This window comes from Microchirus variegatus (assembly GCF_963457635.1).
Source record: "Microchirus variegatus genome assembly, chromosome: 10".
NCBI lineage: Eukaryota > Metazoa > Chordata > Actinopteri > Pleuronectiformes > Soleidae > Microchirus > Microchirus variegatus.
This window is the reverse complement of record NC_139811.1, coordinates 12412076-12432627: the sequence shown is the minus strand read 5'-3', so window position 1 is coordinate 12432627 and position 20552 is coordinate 12412076. Positions and strand designations below refer to the sequence as shown.

The following is a 20552-nucleotide window of genomic DNA, read 5'->3' as shown; positions in this document are numbered from 1 at the left end:
CCATCTGTCTAGAGATTGCAGCGCCCCTAACCTCTCTACCACACGACCCATCCAAAAGAGCCTCTCGAGGCAGGACAGCCAATACAGCGAGGACATGGACAACCTCATGAATACCAAACTGGTCTCTGGCTCGACCCAACTGAGCGAGGGTCACCCCAATCCAATTGCGGGTCACACAGTTGTTCCCAGCTATGGATCTGCCCTCCACCTTGCCAACAATGGCACTCGCGGGAGTTTGGTCACATTAGATAGCCACGGAAACATCGGACATCACCGTGCCAACAGTGTCGTCGGGCTGCACCACCCTGACTACACAGCTCTAGATATGCCAATTTTTCCATCCACAAACGCCATACTGCAGGGTAATATGTGTTTCTTTTTTTTTTTTTTGACCTGACTTGACTTATTTTGGTAAAATGTGTCCATGCACATACATGAGCGGTGATTGCTTTGAGACAGCAAGGGAAACGGCTTCCTCCAAAAAAAAAAAAAGGTGTATTTACATTTCAACACTAAACGTGTGCGAGAACGCGATTGGAGCGTGTCACTATTTCGTTCAGAATCAACGGTTTTATCACAGATGACGGATCGTCTTACGTGATTTTCGCATTCCCGTAGCAACTGTTCTCTTGGCCTAACCCTAACCCAGAAGCCCGGCGCAGACTCTGGATGATGATTGGAGGAGCTTTCTGAAAGGCGGAACCAGTTTTTTGATTGACAGCGTTGCAGAAACATACAGTATAGGACAGCAGAGCCTTTTCTGCTGCAGTCGTCCTGTGTGGATTCTGCGAGGGAAATCTGTAGACAAACAGCTGGAGGTTGGGTGTTATTGGCTCGGCGATATAGCCCATTTTCATTCATAAGTATACACTGTAATCAAAAGACACTATTATAGCATTTCAGTTTTACATAATTACCGCGTTTTCCTTGTTCTAGATGTCCGTTTGCAGAGTTTATGTTTAGATAACTGGGCCTGAAATGAGCTTCCCCTGTTTCAAAGACCAGCAACCGCCACTGACATACACAAACGCAACGGTCCTACCGGAAAGTGTGTCTGCTCCAAGCAGCGCCATCGTCACAGCGGCATACAATTCCATCTATAAAATATAATATATATACAGTATATGTTAAATATCAACTGATAAGTGTATGAGAGAGAAAGCAGTGGCTAACCTTTTTTAATTTTGCCTCCCTGATTTGGAGAAAATGATCCTCAGCAGCAGGTCTGCCTAAATCTCCACTGCAGACCCTTGATTTGTTTATTCTCTCATTAAGATTTTTTTTTTTTTTTTTTAAAAGGATTAGAGAGGCTTTCCAGGTTTAATGACAGTCTGCATTTCCAACCCATAGCATCAGGTCGCTGTTCTGTTCGCAACCAGGGCTGTTGAATTGCGACATGCTGCATTATTGGGCAGGTGGCCATGGGTGTTGCAATAGACCGAAACAGGGTTAGAGGAAACTACTCAGAGCATTTCTTGATTTTAAATTGACATGTTTCCTTTATCTCCGATGACATTATGACATATTTTATACATTGTTACACATACTTTAATCTTTAACTAAATAAGTCTAATTTTCCTCACCCAAATCCAGTCAATAAAAATGCCAACACAGAGCCTCTGCCTGCAAAAGAGGATAAAGATGACGATGATGATGAGAAGGGAGGTGAAGGAGGACCCAGGCCCATGCCTCCCTTTAGTTCCATGTTCATCCTATCAACCACCAACCCGTAAGTGGAAGGATAACAAACAAGACTTTGTTGTTAACCTATGGATTCAGAGCTAAATCTGAGATGAAATCAATCTACTATAAAGTGTAAAACAGCCTGAGATCCATAGCAGAAACATAAGAGGCAATAATAATAATAATAATAATGATGTGTTTGCTTCTAGGTTTCGACGGGCGTGTCACTACATCTGCACCCTGCGTTATTTTGAGATGTGTATCCTGCTGGTTATCGCCATGAGCAGTATGGCCCTGGCTGCTGAGGACCCTGTGTGGCCTGATTCCCCGCGCAACAATGTAAGACATTTAGCAAATGTTATGCATCGGTGCTTTTGCCATCCAATACTTACATGCTGCCGCTTATACCTATATTTTTATTGTCATCGTTGTGGTTTTGCTGTAAAAAGAAAATCACACTCCAATGTGAAATGTAACATCAGAACTGTAGCTCTTTTCCATGCGTAAATCATTCCCTTTTTTCTCTTCTTGCAGGTTCTACGCTATTTTGACTATGTTTTCACAGGGGTTTTCACATTTGAGATGCTCATAAAGGTAAAAAGAGAAGTTTAAATGTTGAAACCTCAGGTCAAATCACTCACTTTGTCTTAGATACCGTGCTTAGAATGTCCCCCTGTGCTCGCGTCTCATAATCATGCTTTCATCTCCTCTTACAGATGGTGGATCTAGGGTTGGTCTTGCACCAGGGTTCTTATTTCCGCGACTTGTGGAACATCCTTGACTTTATTGTGGTTAGTGGTGCTCTGGTGGCCTTCGCCTTCACGTAAGTCTCCCTCCTGCTTTGGCCCAGTCCTCTCCTCTTATGTTTCTTCTCGCTCCCCCCTCTGTCTTGCCTGTCTTCTACCTCACTGGCACCTTGGAGTAACAGCCCCTCCTCTTCTCCATTGACCATTGCTCAATTTTTCCTCTCTCTATGCTCTCTGGTCTGGCTTGTCACTCGTTTTCTTTGTTTTTGCTGAGCATTTCTTCATCCTCTTGGCTTCTCCTCCAACAAACTCTTTCTTACATACTATGCTTACAGATGGCCAACCCTCTATAGCTGGCCATTTTAGTAGCTTCTCTCTCTCTCGTTCAGCTTTAGTCCCACCATTTCTAGTCCCTGCCATTTCTAAGCCCCAACCGCTACCAACCCCCTATCCCAGCATTCCCCTCTTCCCTCTGTGAGACGTGAGGACCACCCTTTGCACTCGTAACCCTTTAGTGCCCAGGGTGTTCTAAAATTAAAGGCCCCATGCAAAGCCTGGCCAGGTCATGCTGGTCAACCTTTTCCACGACAACTCAGGTACTATAAATACCCCGCAAATACTTGTATAAAAAATATAAATAATTTGCATGCTTGTTGTGCTTATTACAGTTTATAATGTTAAGTTACGGCATAGATCAGTACTGTGCAATGTGCAACGCATGCGTTCAGTCTTAGTATTTGCTGTGCGTCTCCTGCACAGTTGAAAGGATTGAAGCAGACCCGCAGTGTTAAATGCAATGCAATACTGTGAATGTATGAAGATGCAATAAGTCTATATTAATACTGCATAATCAGTTCAGCCATAACATACAAATGTATTGATGTATGTATAGACATGTTTATGAAGGGGCCTGGCACACATTTAAGTAAGGTTAAAGGACATGGTCTCTAACATCTGGACTTTGAAGAACAAAAAGGATAAAGTGGTAGAAGATGGATGGATGGATGAGAACGTAACCATGAGGAGAACAAGAGTGATGCAGTGAGGTTTTTCAAGATAAGGGCCTCAAAATTAGATTGTTTGTTTGAAAATTGCTCACCATGAACACAAGCTCTGGAGGAAGCTGATAAAATCATACAGACAGGACACATAATGTATAGCTTTGTGTAACTTTCTAGCAGCGTTTTGAAAATCTAAGTCTTTTAGAGGCATAGTTGTAGTATCTGAGACAGGGTGAGCAAAATCAGGACCTCAGAGGTTTAGTGCATTAAAAGCTTTGTCTGATACCATCTATCTTTGTTTGATGCACAACTAAAGACAGACAAAGTAGCTGTACGCTCTGAGTAAACTTTGTTCATCTTGACCCTGAGTAAAACAGGAATGTCGCATCAAAAAGGAGACTGTCCTTGCTTTGTATGGAAGGTGGAAAGTTTTGTTTCCCCCCTCCATTGTGACAGCTCATAAGTCCATTTATCTGCATATTTAGCCCGTGAAAGACGAGGAGATGTAGCTGGGAAGAATCCATTCATCTGATTTAGATGACCCTTTCCAAAAAGACCAGCAACAAGTGAAGCATTGGAGGCCATAGGTCAATTTGACACAAAACCTTTGGACCCCACCATTTCAGTGCCAGTTGCTCTTAGAATCCATGGAAATTGTCAATGGAGCTCATTATTTTTGAGCAGTGCATACAGAGGAATTGTTTTATTGCCTCTCCATTTTCATGTGTAATCAGAAAAAAAAGCCATCTTCTTGAAGGGGTGTGGCATTTTGCAGGACTAGAATTCTTATATAGAACACTTGTTACTCAGTGTAGCAAGGGTTAAGAGATGGTTGGCACACTTGGCAGTGGGTGGACTGTATTGCTTAGTCTTATTATGATCAACAGACGTCTCGTCAGTCTTCATTTGCTCGTCTGGCGCCACAGTCTGCTGTGATTCCATCCTTTGTGATAATCTGATGTTAACTTTAGCAGCTTTAATAGACTTGCTGTTCACCCCCCCCCCCCTCTCATTTGGTACATTTCCATGCAAGGTTAAGTATGCCGTCGGACGACTGTCCAACATGACTATGCTAATGGACTACTGTCCTTGTCCAAGTATACAAGTACAAGTGGGGAATCAATTTATGACTAAATGAAGTGCATCCACCTTCATGAGGCCATAGGTGGCAACACGCCCATTTCAGCTTGTTAGTATGGGGTGATTTCTCGTTTAGCTGGCGGCTAGTTGTTAGCATATCGAGTGCCATTCCGAGTCTACCTACCATCCATGAGGTGTAGAATATTTCACTCTTTAAGCTGACAGAGCATTAAATATGTCTTCTCGTTAGTCTACCAAATGTACCATGTATCAGCTTCTTCTCTTTATGCAATTTATGGGTGATTAGTCCTACTTAGGGTTCCGGTTAATTTGATTTAGTACGATTTCAGTTGCACTAACATGTTAATATATATATATTTTTTTTAGTCCAGTCTCGAGCCATACACATATTCCTCAGCTTTAAACATCACAGTCTGTGCTTTTTGTGCAAATGTAATCTGAATGACTAGGAAACGACATCTGTGCAATTTCTGTCTCCCCAATGTTAAGATTTGGACGACTTGTGTGTGCGTTTCACTTGAAGGTAGTTGCGCAACGTTAGTTGTATTTGGACAGGAAACAGCAGAGCGTGCCTTTTTAATCACAAACGAGGAAAAGGAGAAACGTATAATTGCATAGGTGACCAGCAGGGATTCTTCTTAAAAGCAAATGTGCTATATTGTGAGCCTAGCGGCTGTAAATATCAATATTCAGAAGTGTATTCAGAACTTCAGTGCAACACAGTATGCTATGATGATATTGTCTGTATTTCAGTCATGGATTTTAACATTCTGTGGTTTTCACTTGTTCAAAGATTTCCAGAAACGTGAACGTCCACAGGCCAGAGTCGTGTTTTCAGTGTGGTTTCTGTTGCATTGATAATGGCCGAACACAGTTAATGTCTGTTTGGTAAGATTGGACCTGTGGACCTGTTCAGAGGGAACATTAACACATCTAGACATTAGTTTGCTTTTCATAGTGTTACAGTTTATCAAGGTGTTGACTATTATAATAGCATCTACTGCTGCTTTGTGTCGTCGTGCACTTTTATTGATCCCAGGCCAGCTTGAATAAATGAAGCACAAACACGGCAGGCGCTCCAGGGTTCTAGTGATGGTGCCACATCCACAGAACGAGCTCTTGCCCCTGTCTTCCTTTACAAATCATCTCTATGTGTCCCCTTTTTCACTAACTCTCTTCCCCCTTATTTTGAATATATATATGTGGTACACAACGTGTGTGTGTTTCTGTTTACATGTGTGTATATTAGCTCTGTGCCTGTCCTTCTCTCTGGGCCCTCTGAGCTCTTTGTGTTCAACAATCATCGGTGGGTCAGCGATAAAAAAAAAAAAAGTGACTGTAGCTCTCGCTTTGACTTCTGCACTGGCCAAAGAACGTATATATATAGACCAAAACATAGATTTATGCAGTGACATCATAAAAATGACTGAAGAAAAACAATAAAACTTGAAGTAACTAAATTCAAAACCAAAACATACACGTTTACACAACTGTATAATAAGTACAACTATCAATTTAATCGACCGTGTGGTAGTGTAAGTATAAATTCACAAGCAATCAATTAATCCATGTTTAACCAATACAATCTGATTTCTCTACAATGGGGGATTAATGACTAATCCATGACTGGGGAGACCAAAGCCAGTCAGAACGGTCCCGTCCAGATACCACCGTAATTCAATTGTTGTGAATCAAACAGCATTTCAAAAGGGATCAGTAGTCTCATTGGAGATGTTTATCGCTCCTTAAATCTAATTAGTCTGATCTGTGGGCTGCTGCTGGTGTCTGGAACCACTGTCCTGCACATTACTGCAGTTGCACGGAGATTTATGTCCACACAGACACGCTGGCTACATGGTAACTGACAATAATGTGTGGTTAGCTTGAAGGGATTGCTTTGACATTTTGAAATGTCTTTTCACCAGGCTGTTTGTCTGAGTTTGTATATTATGTGTGTTATAAAAAACACGGGGTCATACGTGACCACACTGCTCTGGCATTTCCACAGGTCCTTCCATGTGAAGCTCACACTTTTGAACACAGCATTCATTTCCAGATATTAAAGGTTATACTTAAAAGTCCCATATTATGCAAAATCAACTTTTTCAATCATTTTTAATACTTACATTTGGGACTCTGGAGGCCCTACCAGTCGGCAAAGTGTGATAAAAGATGACTCACTCATGTTTTTGTGGTCCTCCTCAGTCTAAGTACAGGAGATAAAACACGTGATGTTGACTTCCGCGCTCACTGCGACGTCACAAGACGCTAAATTCCTGGAAATGTTGTCTCGCGGAGTCCGCGAAAAGTTCTATTCTTGGCTCCACAGTGCAGCACAGAGTTCTACACAAACTTCCAGCCTCAGAGGATTTATCTGTCCAGTGGATACATGTTATATATGACGGCAATGTGCCTGCTAGAGCCTGAAAATGATCGCTTTTCCAAATGCTAACTGCTGTTAGCTCCCAGTAGCCTCTATGGCTGATGTCATTTCCTGTCCCTTAAGTTTTGTTTTACTTTTTTTTAAGGTGGACCTAAAGAGATACTACTAAACAGAGCTTTACTCGCGCTTATTTTTTAAATTGTGCGTACAAATGTTTATTTGCATGTGTATACTTGAGTTGGTATCAGTAGTTTGTGGGTGGGAGGGTTGATTTAACAAAAAAAGCAGGCCTTGTGTTCTCTTTTTTTTTCTCTCTCTTTCTCTCTCTGTCTTTCATGTGGATGTTTTCTCTTGAAGTCCCTCCTTTCTCTGTGTCCCATTCCGTTTCTGTGTCTTTTTTGTGTCTCTCTTTGTCTCACTGTCTCTCACCTCTTTCTCATCTCTCCGTTTGGATCACCAACAGCGGCGGAGGGTAAAGTTTCTCTTTCTATTTCCTCCTCATTTCTCCTGTCCCCGCCCTCTGTGCCCGTTTTCTGACCTCACATCTATTCCCTTCTCATCCGAGTTGACTCCTTGTACTTACCTCTGTTCATTGTTCGCCATGGAACCATAAACCTGCAGCGTTAACCTGCATCGGGTTCTGAACTGAATCTCACCTTATGTTAGATGCTGTGGAATTTTGGGTCGCGTCATTACAGACACAACCACACACCTACTTCTTGAATTCAAGACAAAGCCTACTTACACACAAACACCAGCAGTCTACCATCTGCTATTAACAGCTGTAGACACATGCAGCGCTACACACAGCTGCCTTGTCTCCAAAGGAACACTTTGTGACCTTTAACCGTAATGAATTATGAAAAAAAACCACACACACAACTATGTTAGATATATATATATATTACATTAGATTTAGTACAGCCTTCTTTACAGTTGATTTTTTAGTGTTCATTGCAGCTTAAGTATAGTATCACTTCCACTTTCCTCTTATTCACATACCCAGAAATCTAAAAATAAGAATGAGGTTTGGCTCAGCATTTTGGTAAGAAATGCTTGCCAAAAAAAAAAAAGAAAAAAAACATTTTTGTCTTTGCTGAAACAATCAACAAGACAAGATTCCATGCTGTCAGAACAATGCTGTGAAAAGCAGCCAGTCCCAGCTGTAGGATAGAGTTCACACTAATTATCCGGTTGAGTCATCAAAAGAGAGAGTTTGGCAGTTCACTCGAGTATTTTCTAGTCACATTTTGACTTAAATGTAAATTTCTTTTGGACTTTAAGGATTTACTTTTTTTATTTTTTTATTTTTTTATTTTTTTTTAAACAATCTACAAGAATTGTTGTTATTTTAACTGCCACTCCGCTGCAGACAGATAAATATGTTTGTGTGTTCAAGTGAGACCTCGGACTAAACTCTCTCTGTAAATGTCTCTGTGTAGAATAGTTGTTCATCATTCAAACTGCTGATTAACAAAACAAATAAAATAAATTGATTATTTGCAGCATGGAGAGCAAGGTTTCAATGCAGCATGAATATATTTCTGGGCATGTGCAAGACAAGGCTTTAACTGTCTTTGCAAAGCATTGAAATACATTGCAAAGTATTTTTTTTAAAAAGTGTGTAGCTACCAGGAATAATTCAGACAGGAATGGTATGAGTTGTTCCTATAGCATGTACTATGGCAATACACCATTTAACTCTAGCATGTAGCTACAGTGCTAATCTCACACATAGAAAACAAGGCTATACTGTAATATGATAGCAATGCCGCATGCGTTGCTATATGTATTCAACCCAGACGCAGTTACTCGTTTTGAGTTAACGTGGACACCTTCATGTAATGGCTGCCCACTGCCGTTGTGGAATCCGGGGGACGACGTCTGACAATGATCCTGCTGACTCATTTAATTTGTCTGTGTGACCTTTTTTTGTTTTGTTTATTTATTTGTTTGTTTGTTTGTTTTTGTGTCGGTGCGCGCGCGTGCGTACACGTGCAGGGGGAGCAGTAAGGGGAAGGACATCAGCACAATCAAATCTCTGAGGGTTCTGCGAGTGCTTAGACCTCTGAAGACGATCAAACGTCTTCCCAAACTCAAGGTAGGTGACCTCAGATTAGAGTTCTTTTTTCTGTCGTTAACATCACGGCGAATCGTTTGCCTTACACAGGGAGTCCGCGGGGTCTTAAAAAGTATTAAAAAGTCTTAATCACGATTTCATGAGATATTATATTATTAAAAACAACAATGTGCATGCATGCTCGCCCCATCGGCTCGGGGGCCGTGCACGTGACTTTGCGCATCTTACGACAGCGAACGCGAAATAATATCCGAAATTGCACGAAATAAACTCCTTTAAAATCGCCAGACATGGGAAAATGTAAGTTTATTGCAAACTAAAACTGTTGTAAGTTAAATATTTGTTGCTGATTACAGCTTGAAGGTCTTAAAATATTTTGAAAAGGTCTTGAAAAAGTTTTAACTTAACTTAACTTCAGGATTCCTGCATATGCCCTAAGTTTATCGTTTAATAGCATTTGATGCCACAATTTGCGGGAATAAGAGTGTTTCTTTAAGTGTTTATTTACAGTCTGTGCCTTTCCCTCTCTTTCAATACTCAGGCTGTGTTTGACTGTGTGGTGAACTCCCTGAAGAATGTGTTAAACATCCTGATCGTGTACCTGCTCTTCATGTTCATCTTCGCCGTGGTGGCTGTGCAGCTCTTTAAGGGACGCTTTTTTTTCTGCACCGATGAATCCAAAGAGTTTGAGCGCGACTGCAGGTGAGGTGGTGCAAAGAAGGTTGAGTGAAGAAACCTTCATGCATATATAGCAAATTCAAGGGTATCCCTTACTGAGCGTCTTTAGCTATCTGCTCAGAAACACGAACATGTTTGAACTTAAATGTGCATTTCAGGGGCGAATATCTTGTGTATGAACGTGATAACGAAGTGAAGGCGCAGAAGCGGGAATGGAAGAAGTACGATTTCCACTACGACAATGTGGCTTGGGCCCTTCTCACCCTCTTCACGGTGTCTACTGGAGAGGGGTGGCCGCAGTGAGTGATTATATGAATAAACACAGCCACATGCAGCATGCATGATTTTCCCACAGCAACCCATAAAAAACCTCATTCCTTCCCACCTTTTTCTGTCAACAGGGTGCTGAAACATTCAGTCGATGCGACTTACGAGAACCAGGGCCCGAGCCCCGGATACAGGATGGAAATGTCCATCTTTTACGTGGTGTACTTCGTGGTCTTCCCCTTCTTCTTCGTCAACATCTTTGTGGCTCTAATCATCATCACCTTCCAGGAGCAGGGAGACAAGATGATGGAGGATTACAGTTTAGAAAAGAATGAGGTGAAGGGTCACGGAGATATTGGGGATGGAAGACGATGGAGGTTTTAACTGCTGGGATAGAAAGACAAGCGAGAGAATGATATGACGAGACACTGTAAACCAAACCGTTTGTTTTTGCTTTGTGTTTTTTTTTTTTTTTTTTTTGCAGAGAGCCTGCATTGACTTTGCCATCAATGCCAGACCTCTGACGCGACACATGCCCCAGAACAAGCTGAGCTTCCAATACCGGATGTGGGAGTTTGTGGTGTCGCCGCCATTTGAATATACTATAATGGCGATGATCGCGCTCAACACAGTCGTGCTGATGATGAAGGTAAGCTGCATCTGCAAAACTAGCAGTTGTTGAGTTGCATTTTGCACTATTTCCTCTGATTAAAACCCGGGATCCCGGGTTTGAGCCCAGGTTGGAACAAGGGCCTTTCTGCAAGGAGTTTGCATGTTCTCCCTGTGTGTGCGTGGGTTTTCTCCGGGTTCTCCGGCTTCTTCCCACAGTCCAAAAACATGCGATATGGGGATTAGGTGAATTGGACACTCTAAATTGACCGTAGGTGTGAGAGTGTGAGTGAATGGTTGTTTTGTCTCTATATGTGTCCCTGTGATGGACTGTCGAACTGTCCAGGGTGTACCCCGCCTATCGCCCCAATGTCAGCTGAGATAGGCACAGCGACCCGCCGCGACCCTCCAGTGGAGGATAAAGCGGTAGATGATGGATGGATGGATGGATGTTTAACTTGGAATAGGGTGCGGTGAACTGTGCGTCTCTTTCTATGTCTTTATACTCACTTTCCTTTCTGTACCTGGTGGTGTGTGTGTGTGTGTGTGTGTGTGCATTTTTGTTTCTAGTATGATGGAGCATCTGACACCTATGAAGCTGTGTTAGGAAACCTAAACATAGTGTTTACCTCCCTCTTCTCCATGGAGTGTGTACTCAAGATCATCGCCTTTGGAGCACTGGTGAGTGTTTGTGTGTGGGTTAGATTCTTCTTATTATTATTATTAGTCAGAGAGTAAAGGCTGCTGCGGCCACAATGACCAACCAGGGCCTCGGTTTCACACAAAAAAATAATTATGGTTGTATTTTGGTCGAAAGCACGTGTGTCTGATGAAAGATCCAGGCAAGGCATGTCGGGGGACAACAGCTCTAAGTGAACCACTCACTTCACTTTTTATGAATACGGCCAGTGATGAGACAAGCTCCCTGACATATTACCTTGGTTCAGAGATTTGAGTGATGCACCGCAGCTCTATTGCTTGAGACTGTGATTTTAAAGATCAAAGTTCACCAAAGGCCATGCTGCACATTATTTTTTTTTACTCCGCCATAGGAAGCATATTATGTTTTATTTGCCTCCTTGCCTGCACAGAATGGAAGTGGATGGTAGTTTTGAACTGATGCCTTTGCATATGTGTGTGACAGTGCCGTAGATGAAGAATACACTGGAGTAAAGGGAAAGGGAGAACGTGTGGAGAAATGATGAGCAGGAGGAATACTTTTACAGCTAACGAGTAAAAAAAAAAAAAAGCCAGGATGAATGAATGAGCTCTTTGAAAGCACAACGATCTTGTCCATGCTTTTAATCATTTTAAAGTAAATTATTGTTATATGCTGCATATTTTATGCTCCATTTAGATTTTTTTGGTACTCTATTTCCACTGTAATTCTCTGTGCTGTAATTGTCCCCGACCATACGAGTAAACAAAAAAATGGTGGTCGAGTGCATTAATGGATGTAATGCAGGGATTTTTTTTTTTTTTTTTTACTTTTAGATTTGTTTATGATATACATTACAAATATATACAGTGTGCAATATTTAATGGCTGCTTTATTCTTCTGATGCAGAACAATTTGTCCTCAGTCTGCCTGCTGGCATCCGTCCAACATGGCCTCACTGACGGTCCATTTGTCTCATCTGATTTCTTTCCTGTTCCTGTCGAATACTGATATGTCTTCTTCTCTCACTTCATTTTCTTCTCTTCCTCTCTCTCTCTCTCTCTCTCTCTCTCTCTCTCTCTCTCTCTCTCTCTCTCTCTCTCTCTCTCCCTGTCTCATTTGCTCACTCTCAATTGCGTTGTTTGTTTCCCACTTTTGTATTTTTGTTTATGCTCGAACGCTGCTATATCCTTTTTCCTCGTTGTTTTAATGTTGTCTATACGTTCGCTCATTTGTCTGTCAATGTTTCTCAAACGGTTTCCTGTGTTGTGGTTAATCCACGTCAACTCATCACCACAACATCCTCCCCCCCCGTGTTGTTTATTCCTCTCCCTCTTTTCTGTCTCTGTCTCTGTCTCTCTCTCTTGCCTTGACGACAGAATTATTTCAAAGATGCCTGGAATATCTTTGACTGTGTGACAGTTCTGGGCAGCATCACTGACATTCTGGTTACAGAGCTTGGGGTAAGTAACAGGATCTGAACCATGGGTTTGTGTGTAATGTTAGAAAGATCTGGGGGGTTTAAATAACATAGATATTTTCCAGTTGAGTGTATGTTTGGTGAACAAGTAGGACTGTCTGTGTTCTTGCATATCTGCCACACTGTCTGAAAAACATACCGTAGACGAGACGAGGAGGAAAGCGAGAGCATAAGTTAGAGGCCACTGTTGAGGCTTGCATTGCTCAGTCATGCGTGAACGTCTTTTGAAAGTCTTATATAATCGTCCCAGTTGGGAGGTGGAACGGGATAAAATGACTGGACTACCACTGAGCCGCTGCCGGAAAAGGCAGGAGGCGTGTTCTGCGGCAACTTCTTGCAAGAAATATAATCTAATATTTAGATTATAGGTTATATCTCTCACGTGGTCAGTAGAGTGCATCAGATTTGTTAAAAGCTGAAGTAGTGAAAGGCCGTAACACACACACCTGAAAGAAATGTTATACCCTCTTAGAAATAAGGGTTCCAAAAGGGTCCTTCTACAAGGGCTGAGGTTCTACCTGGAACCATTTGCTTCTGAAAAACCCTTTCCTGAAGAAAGGGTTTTTCAAGGGTGTTCTTGGTAACACTAATGGTTCCAATAAGAACCATTTTGACCCAGAGAACCCTTTAAAACCCTTTTCCTAAATAAAGGAATTTTAAAGGGTTCCTGGTGGAACCTTTATAAAAAGGTTCTACCTGGAGCCAAAAAGGGTTCTCCTATGAGGACAAGCCGAAGAACCTTATATGGTTCTACTAAGCACTTTTATTTCTAAGAGTGTAGATCTTTCTTTTAACTGAATGGATTAGGTGCTTTTGCCTACATTGCTTTAATCTAGTGACGGTAAGATGGTCATGCAGTTTGAGTCGTGAATAAGTGAATAAGTTGCAATACTTACAGTCAGTCGCTTGAGGTTTCTCATGCACTCTTAGAAATAAAAGTGCTAAGTAGAAAAAATATAAGGTTCTTCGGCTAGGGTTCTCTGGATCAAAATGGTTCTTACAGGAACCCTTGAAAAACCCTTTCTTCAGGAAAGGGTTTTTCGAAAGCAAATGGTTCCAGGTAGAACCTCAGCCCTTGTATAAGGACCCTTTTAGAACCCTTATTTCTTAGAGTGTGGGACAAAACAACAATAACAGAGGTGATTTCACATAAGGAGCCTCTAATATGAATGCTAAGTGTTGACGTTTGTATGTCTCTATGTGTTATGTCCGAGAATATTTAAAGGTGCATTATGTAATAAATCTAAAGCAACTGGCCATAAAATCCTCCTAATATGTCACAGAGACTCAGGAATAATGTTCATATAACAAACTGAACTCACCAACAACAACAGTACAGACAAGATATTTGCATTAAAAATATATATTTTGACTGCAAATCATGTTTATGTTTTGAAATCATGTTTTGGCATGTGGCGCCACCTACCGCCGTCTACCAATCATTGCAGTCAGTAGAGTCTCAGCTGCCGAGCAACCCACGGGTTGCCAGTTACGTCAGAAAACGAAGCCTAGAAGAGTTCGGTATTTTGAATTTGAATGTAGTAACCGTTTTTGGCCACATTCTTACACATGGCACCTTTAAGTTTAACTAGTGCATCACTGTGACGTTTTATCGAGCAGGACTGTCTGAGGAATCAATGACTCAAAGCTTAGATGTATGCTCCTCACCAGCCAGGTTGTAATAAACATGTTTGTGGGGTCATCATATACTGTTATGTTAATTATTATTTGATTTGGAACATTTTGTCTTGACCGTTGGTATCAGTGCTGTGTGGATGTATGGACAGATTATGCAGTCAGACACGTGCTGCTGTGCTGAATTACCTCTGTAATGTCTCTTTTCTGATTCCTTTCTTGTTTTTTATCTTTTCACATGCTTTCTTTAAATCGTCTACAAACTTAACGACGATCCACTGTAATCTACTTCGCCCCGCCCCCCTTTCTCCCCAACCAACATCTACTACTTCCTGCGATTCCACCCAATCAAAATGCACTATGAATCCTCTGTGTCCACCCATGACAACCGGATTGGTCAATCTCTCTGGTTGTTCTTCGAACCAACCAAAAATCCAAACATTTGCTGCTATAAACCATATGTCTGCAACATCCACATGTAGATGGTTTGTAATTTTTTTTTTTTTTTGGAGATCTTATTTTACTGCATCTGTTTTAAATGCATCCCAGCCAATGTTATGGTTGTGAAAAATGCATGTGTTGCTTGAGCCCCCACCTCCCAGAACTTCAACTCAAAATATATGGAATTTTTTTTAATTTGTCATGTTTTTATGTTTTTATTTTTTTTAACAAACCTCTCTTCCAGTCACTGTATACTGTATTTAATCTTATATGTTATTCAGCCATAAGTTATCCTGCCCATAATGTACATCCTTTATAGTGAACTAGTGTTGAGTTTGTAAGGAATTAGAAATCCCAGTGTACGCACATACAGTAAACATCGCCATACATCAGACAGTGACTGGGAGAACGTTTTCGGCGATGATGGAGCGAGTCCAAAGCTGCGCCCCTGGCAGAGAGAACAAGTGATGCATGAGGAACCTTGCATGTCATTGACAGGAACCCTTTATTTTCACACAACACCAACCCCCCCCCCCCCCCAGCCCCAGCCCCCAACCCCCAACACACAGAGCAAATGTAAGACATGCTGTATTGTGACCTGCACGTGCCTGCTGCCAGATCCTTTTAAGCACTTTGAGTCCGCAACTGCTGTGATTTTACATTTTACTGTGGTAAATGGTTGCGTATTAAAATACCGATTTCATTACGCCTTATATCTTGGCATTATTGTGTCTCAACCCAACTTTCACATTCTAATAATGATGAGAGTAGAAGTACACGATGGTCCATCGGGCCACCCCTTAAGTGCTTATTTGACTGTGACATCACTATAGTATGTCACGTGACTTTGTTAGCCAATCCTGTTGGATTGCCCGTTGTATTAGTGCCCCATCTGCATGCTTAGGTGCTTGCTTTATTTTTGAGATATTGCATATTCTGCCTTGAGAGAATTAGTGCATTTGGTTGTCCTAAGAAAATGTCCTGACGTCCCTGCACACAAACTACTCACTACTCCTGCCACAAATAATCCTCCATAAACCAATTGGATGAAACTAGATTTGGATGAATTCCCTTCCCTGTGTTGTTGGTTTGGTTTTGTCTAACCTAATGATATGAGACGCTTGTTGGAGCCTTGCTGATTTGAGTTTGGTTTGCTTTGACTTGTTTGGCTCCTGACTTTTCTGTTTGTGTTTGAGTTTGAATCTCATTCAGTTTTTTTTTTTTTTTTCCTTTTTCATTTTGTCATTTTTAGTTTGTTTAACGCGAGTGCACTTTGCACTTGGACTAACTTTCCTTTTGTTCTGACCCTCAAACCCCAACTCACTACTCCTTCCCCCTTTCACCTGCCCTTAATTCCTTCCTTCCTTCCTATTTGCTTCCCCTTTCAATCCTAATCCTTCCTACACCCCCTCCCTTCCCTCCCCCTCTCTCTCTCTCTGGCTCTCTTTCTCTTCTTATATTGTTGCTCTTCTGTAGAATAATTTCATCAACCTAAGTTTCCTGAGGCTGTTCAGGGCAGCTCGACTCATCAAGCTGCTGAGGCAGGGAGAAACCATTCGCATCTTGCTTTGGACCTTCGTTCAGTCCTTCAAGGTTTACACCTAATTATTCCCCATATCACACTGTACTCTGTGCTTTCATCTGTCTGAATTTGACTCACATAAAACATGTCATCATGTTTTATATATATAGAGGATGCCTCGTTCCGTGCACAGAGCTCTCATATGAATAATGTGTCTCTTCTCAGGCACTGCCTTATGTCTGCCTCCTCATTGCCATGCTGTTCTTCATCTACGCCATCATTGGGATGCAGGTAGGAGAGCCTCATGTTCAAACATGCTATAGTGCTTATGGGATGCAGGAAATATACTTTATAGGATAATGATCCTGAGTAGGACAAGGAGAGTGAAGATGATGAAAGCCTTGAGATCCGTTGCATGTCGGGATTTTGCAGCCAGAAGTTCTAGTCTCCTACTGGATGATACCATCTGTCATCAGACTGGTGTCCACTCATCAGTGTCAAGCTTTATCTTCTGTTTTTTCTCTAAATGGGAACATAATTCACTCAGTTGAAGGACGTAACATTCTGAAACTGTAGCGAGTGAGTTATGAATCAAGTGAGAAAGTAAGTTGGCTCAAATCTCACATTGACTTCCATCCAGAGCCTGTTAAACATCCTTATTCCCTTCGTTTGCTTCAAGAGGAAAGCGTACGACGTCGAATCAAGACGTCCATTTTCCCAACAGCTCTGTGTTCACCGTGTGATTGTGTTTCACAGCTCTTTGGGAACATTGCTATTGAAGAAGACGGAGAGAGTGCCATCACCCAGCACAACAACTTCAGGACCTTCATACAGGCTCTCATGCTTCTCTTCAGGTGTGTATGAGTGTGGAAATACACGTGTCCAAGTATAAACGTAGCTATAAGTACTTCGTACGTCAAAGACTCTGTGCTTGTGTTTTCGTTGTAGGAGTGCAACGGGGGAGGCATGGCACGACATCATGCTGTCATGTCTGGGGGGTAAGGAGTGTGACCCTCTGTCAGGGAATCCAGAGCCGGAGTGTGGCAGCCAGGTTGCCTACCTCTACTTTGTCTCCTTCATCTTCTTCTGTTCGTTCTTGGTGAGCACACATTCAAACGCCTGGAAACAGATCAGATAGAATGAGTTTATTATTTAACTATATATATATATAGGGCCAATTCCAATTCCTATCTTAACCCTCAATCTTAACCCTCAAGCTCAACCCTTAACTGGCCCTCAAAACCAAGTGTTGAGGGTTATTTTGTCACTTAGAAATGGGACACCCCTTAAATGCAGATACGTCTTCAGACTGTGGGGGGCAGAATAACGCGAAAGCTGCGTCCAGTCTGTCAACTCCAAAAAAGAAGAAGAACACATTTACTATTTATTACGATCCGTTTGTCAGTCAAGTTATTAGGTTGTCAGTTAGTTATAAGATGATACTCATACAAATACAACAACCACGGACATATTCAGCTGACAGTTACCACACACCACGGCTTATTGAAAAGTAAACAATAGCAAACGATCGCTTGTCCGCACTGGCTGGCTATTGACAAACATTAAATTAATGTTACGCAACAATGATGTCAGTAATCTATAAAATGGGCCTAAACTAAGATAATACAATGGTTTTCATAATTTTTATATCTCTATTAACAAAGAAAATACTTAATTTGTATCGCACTCGTTTCGCTGCTTTCGGCGCCATCTTTGTTATGTCAAAACACGCAATGCATTCTGGGTAGCCCTTGCTCCCAAGGGTGGTCTCGGAAAATCTCAATATTGAGGGCGATACAGCCCTTAAACTTGCCCCTCAACTTAATTTTTATGAGAATTGGGACAGCACTTGCACTAGAGGGAGCGCGCATTTTTGAGATTGAGGGTTAAGCAACGAATTGGAATTCACCCATAGTTTTTTTTATTCCAGCAAAATCAGCTGTATTACCTTTAACTCGGGCCTGTGATCACGTGTAGATGCTGAATCTGTTCGTGGCCGTCATCATGGACAATTTTGAGTATCTGACGAGAGATTCATCCATACTGGGACCTCACCACCTGGATGAGTATGTCAGGATATGGGCCGAGTATGATCCTGCTGCCTGGTGCGTAATAACGTGCATCGTCTCGGGTGCACACACACACACACACACACACACACACACACACACACACACACACACACACACACACACACACACACACACACAGAAATATTATGGTTCACATTTTTTTTTTTTTTATAATCCTCATACAACCACAAACACGTTAAATGCTATCATTTTCCTGTAATGCTTATCCACACAGACTTTTCTTTGTGTTCTTAGTCTTATTTGGTAACTTTGTCGAAGAATAACAATCAGTTATCTCTGTCATGTCATACTCGACGTACCCCTCCCTCAACGTCACCCTTTTCTGTAAACACTCTCACCCACCCTCAACCTTAACTATGTCCCTCTTCTGGAATCTGCATACTGCCAAAACTTAACGTAGCAAACGTCTACAATCCAAATACCCCCCCCCCCCCCACCTCCTTGTCTGTTTAAATATACTGTAGACATGCTAAGTTTCACGGTATCTGTATTCCAGTGCCTGTGTGTTGCCCTCATGCTCTCCTGCAGACACAAAGGATATTACAAACATTACCAATTGGAATGAAAAGGAGGAAAGGGTAACGATAGAAGGAGTTAAATCGGCCTTTGCCCCGCCCCCTGTCATAGTGTTGCCTTCATGGAAACTGCATAATTGTGGAGACATTCAGTATGTTTCCAATGAAATGGAGTTTCTGCGTCCACTAAACTAGCTGCTGATAAGCCTCCTTTTAGCTCATGAGTGCTGTTTGGCTTCCAGAACACGTTGTTTTCCAGCACCATTTCCCGGCCAGTCTCCCTGTCGGTCACTGAGGCTTGATTTTGCGATGTTTCTTATATTCCTCCATTATTTTTGGGTGACTCTGGTCAAACTGAATGCATATATTATGCAATAATTCCCAATTGCATTGGATTCAAATTTGATTTAGTGCCATTTTAGTGCCAGACTGACATGTCTGCACGTGTTTTAAAAGTCTGCGGGTATAAAAAACGGTAATTCCCTTCTTTCTTCCCCCCCCCCCTAATGTCGTAAATACAGTAATTGCCTTTCGAGAAACGTGCACTCTGTTTTTAACCTTCTGCATAACTGACACACACACACACACACACACATGCACACACACAAAGCTGACACTGAACACATATTTAAGAGGGAGGTGATCTGCACAACACAAGCAGCTATTAAGCATTTGACTGTTTACCAAAGTATATGCTTTTCTATTCTGTTAGGGATTCCTTAATTATATTGTGCAGATAATCAATGACGGGTGTAAAGAGGACAGAAGTGTGTGTGTGTGTGTGTGTGTGTGGGGGGGGGGAACAGAATAAAGGGAAGTGTGTGTAGTGTATGCATAGCTGCACAAAGTCTGTTATTTAAAGGAAACATATTGTTTATTTAGATACTGTGTGTATACTTGTCAATCTTGTGCTTTTCCTCCCAGTGTTCTCTCTTTTTTTTCTGGATGTGTTTGTGTGTGTGTGTTTTTTTCCTGTTTGTGTGTGTGTGTGTGTGTGTATATCTGTGTCTCTTAACTCCCTGTATTCTTCTTGCAGCGGGCGCATTCATTATAAGGACATGTACAGTTTATTGCGAGTTATCGACCCGCCTCTCGGCTTAGGCAAGAAATGCCCTCATAGGGTGGCCTGCAAGGTTTGACTTCCATTCAAACAAAATCTCTCAAGCACACTTGCTAGCCACAGCATCCAGGAATGGAATGAATGCTGCTTTATTTATTTTTAGTTTTTTCTTTGATTTTTTTTTTTTTAAACTTGTTTTCCACCATTTTCGACTTGCATTCTGAACTGCTGAGAGAATGTGTGGGACAATGCAGACACCCAGAGAAGCATGTCAAATGCAGTAAATGAAATTAAAAAAAGAAATAAATACACATTAAGACGTTTTACCACGCTGTAAAATAAGTCTTTTTTTTTTGATGAAACGTTATTTTATTTTGCTTGCTGTGGAGCCATGGCTATAATGTAGCAAGCTACGGTTGCCCACTGTAGTGTTGCATTGTTCTTGGTTTTTTGGGGGTTGGGGGAAAGACAGAAACTGCATTGACACCCCTACCTCTTCCTCCCTTCTTTCTTCGTCTGAGCAGGAGCAGCTTGGCGTGTGCTGTCAAGCTCTGCCTTGCTCTTCTTCTCACATACACACACACGCACACACGCACGCAC

At 41.8% G+C, this 20552-nt stretch overlaps 1 protein-coding gene across 1 annotated transcript in view; it reads left to right on the top strand.

Annotated features, from left to right (window-relative positions):
• The window catches only part of LOC310932930 (voltage-dependent P/Q-type calcium channel subunit alpha-1A-like), a gene marked incomplete at both ends in the record, with an annotated part of 80795 nt that overhangs the window by 42142 nt on the left and 18101 nt on the right, over positions 1-20552 (top strand). The window contains 18 exons of the mRNA XM_083896336.1: positions 13-362; positions 1594-1729; positions 1893-2022; positions 2218-2277; positions 2400-2506; positions 8916-9015; positions 9536-9696; positions 9831-9971; positions 10074-10275; positions 10424-10588; positions 11119-11229; positions 12586-12669; positions 16239-16355; positions 16510-16575; positions 17041-17138; positions 17233-17383; positions 18262-18389; positions 19929-20025. Coding sequence (XP_083752462.1) covers positions 13-362; positions 1594-1729; positions 1893-2022; positions 2218-2277; positions 2400-2506; positions 8916-9015; positions 9536-9696; positions 9831-9971; positions 10074-10275; positions 10424-10588; positions 11119-11229; positions 12586-12669; positions 16239-16355; positions 16510-16575; positions 17041-17138; positions 17233-17383; positions 18262-18389; positions 19929-20025 — 2404 coding nt within the window. The remainder of the gene's footprint in view (positions 1-12; positions 363-1593; positions 1730-1892; positions 2023-2217; positions 2278-2399; positions 2507-8915; positions 9016-9535; positions 9697-9830; positions 9972-10073; positions 10276-10423; positions 10589-11118; positions 11230-12585; positions 12670-16238; positions 16356-16509; positions 16576-17040; positions 17139-17232; positions 17384-18261; positions 18390-19928; positions 20026-20552) is intronic.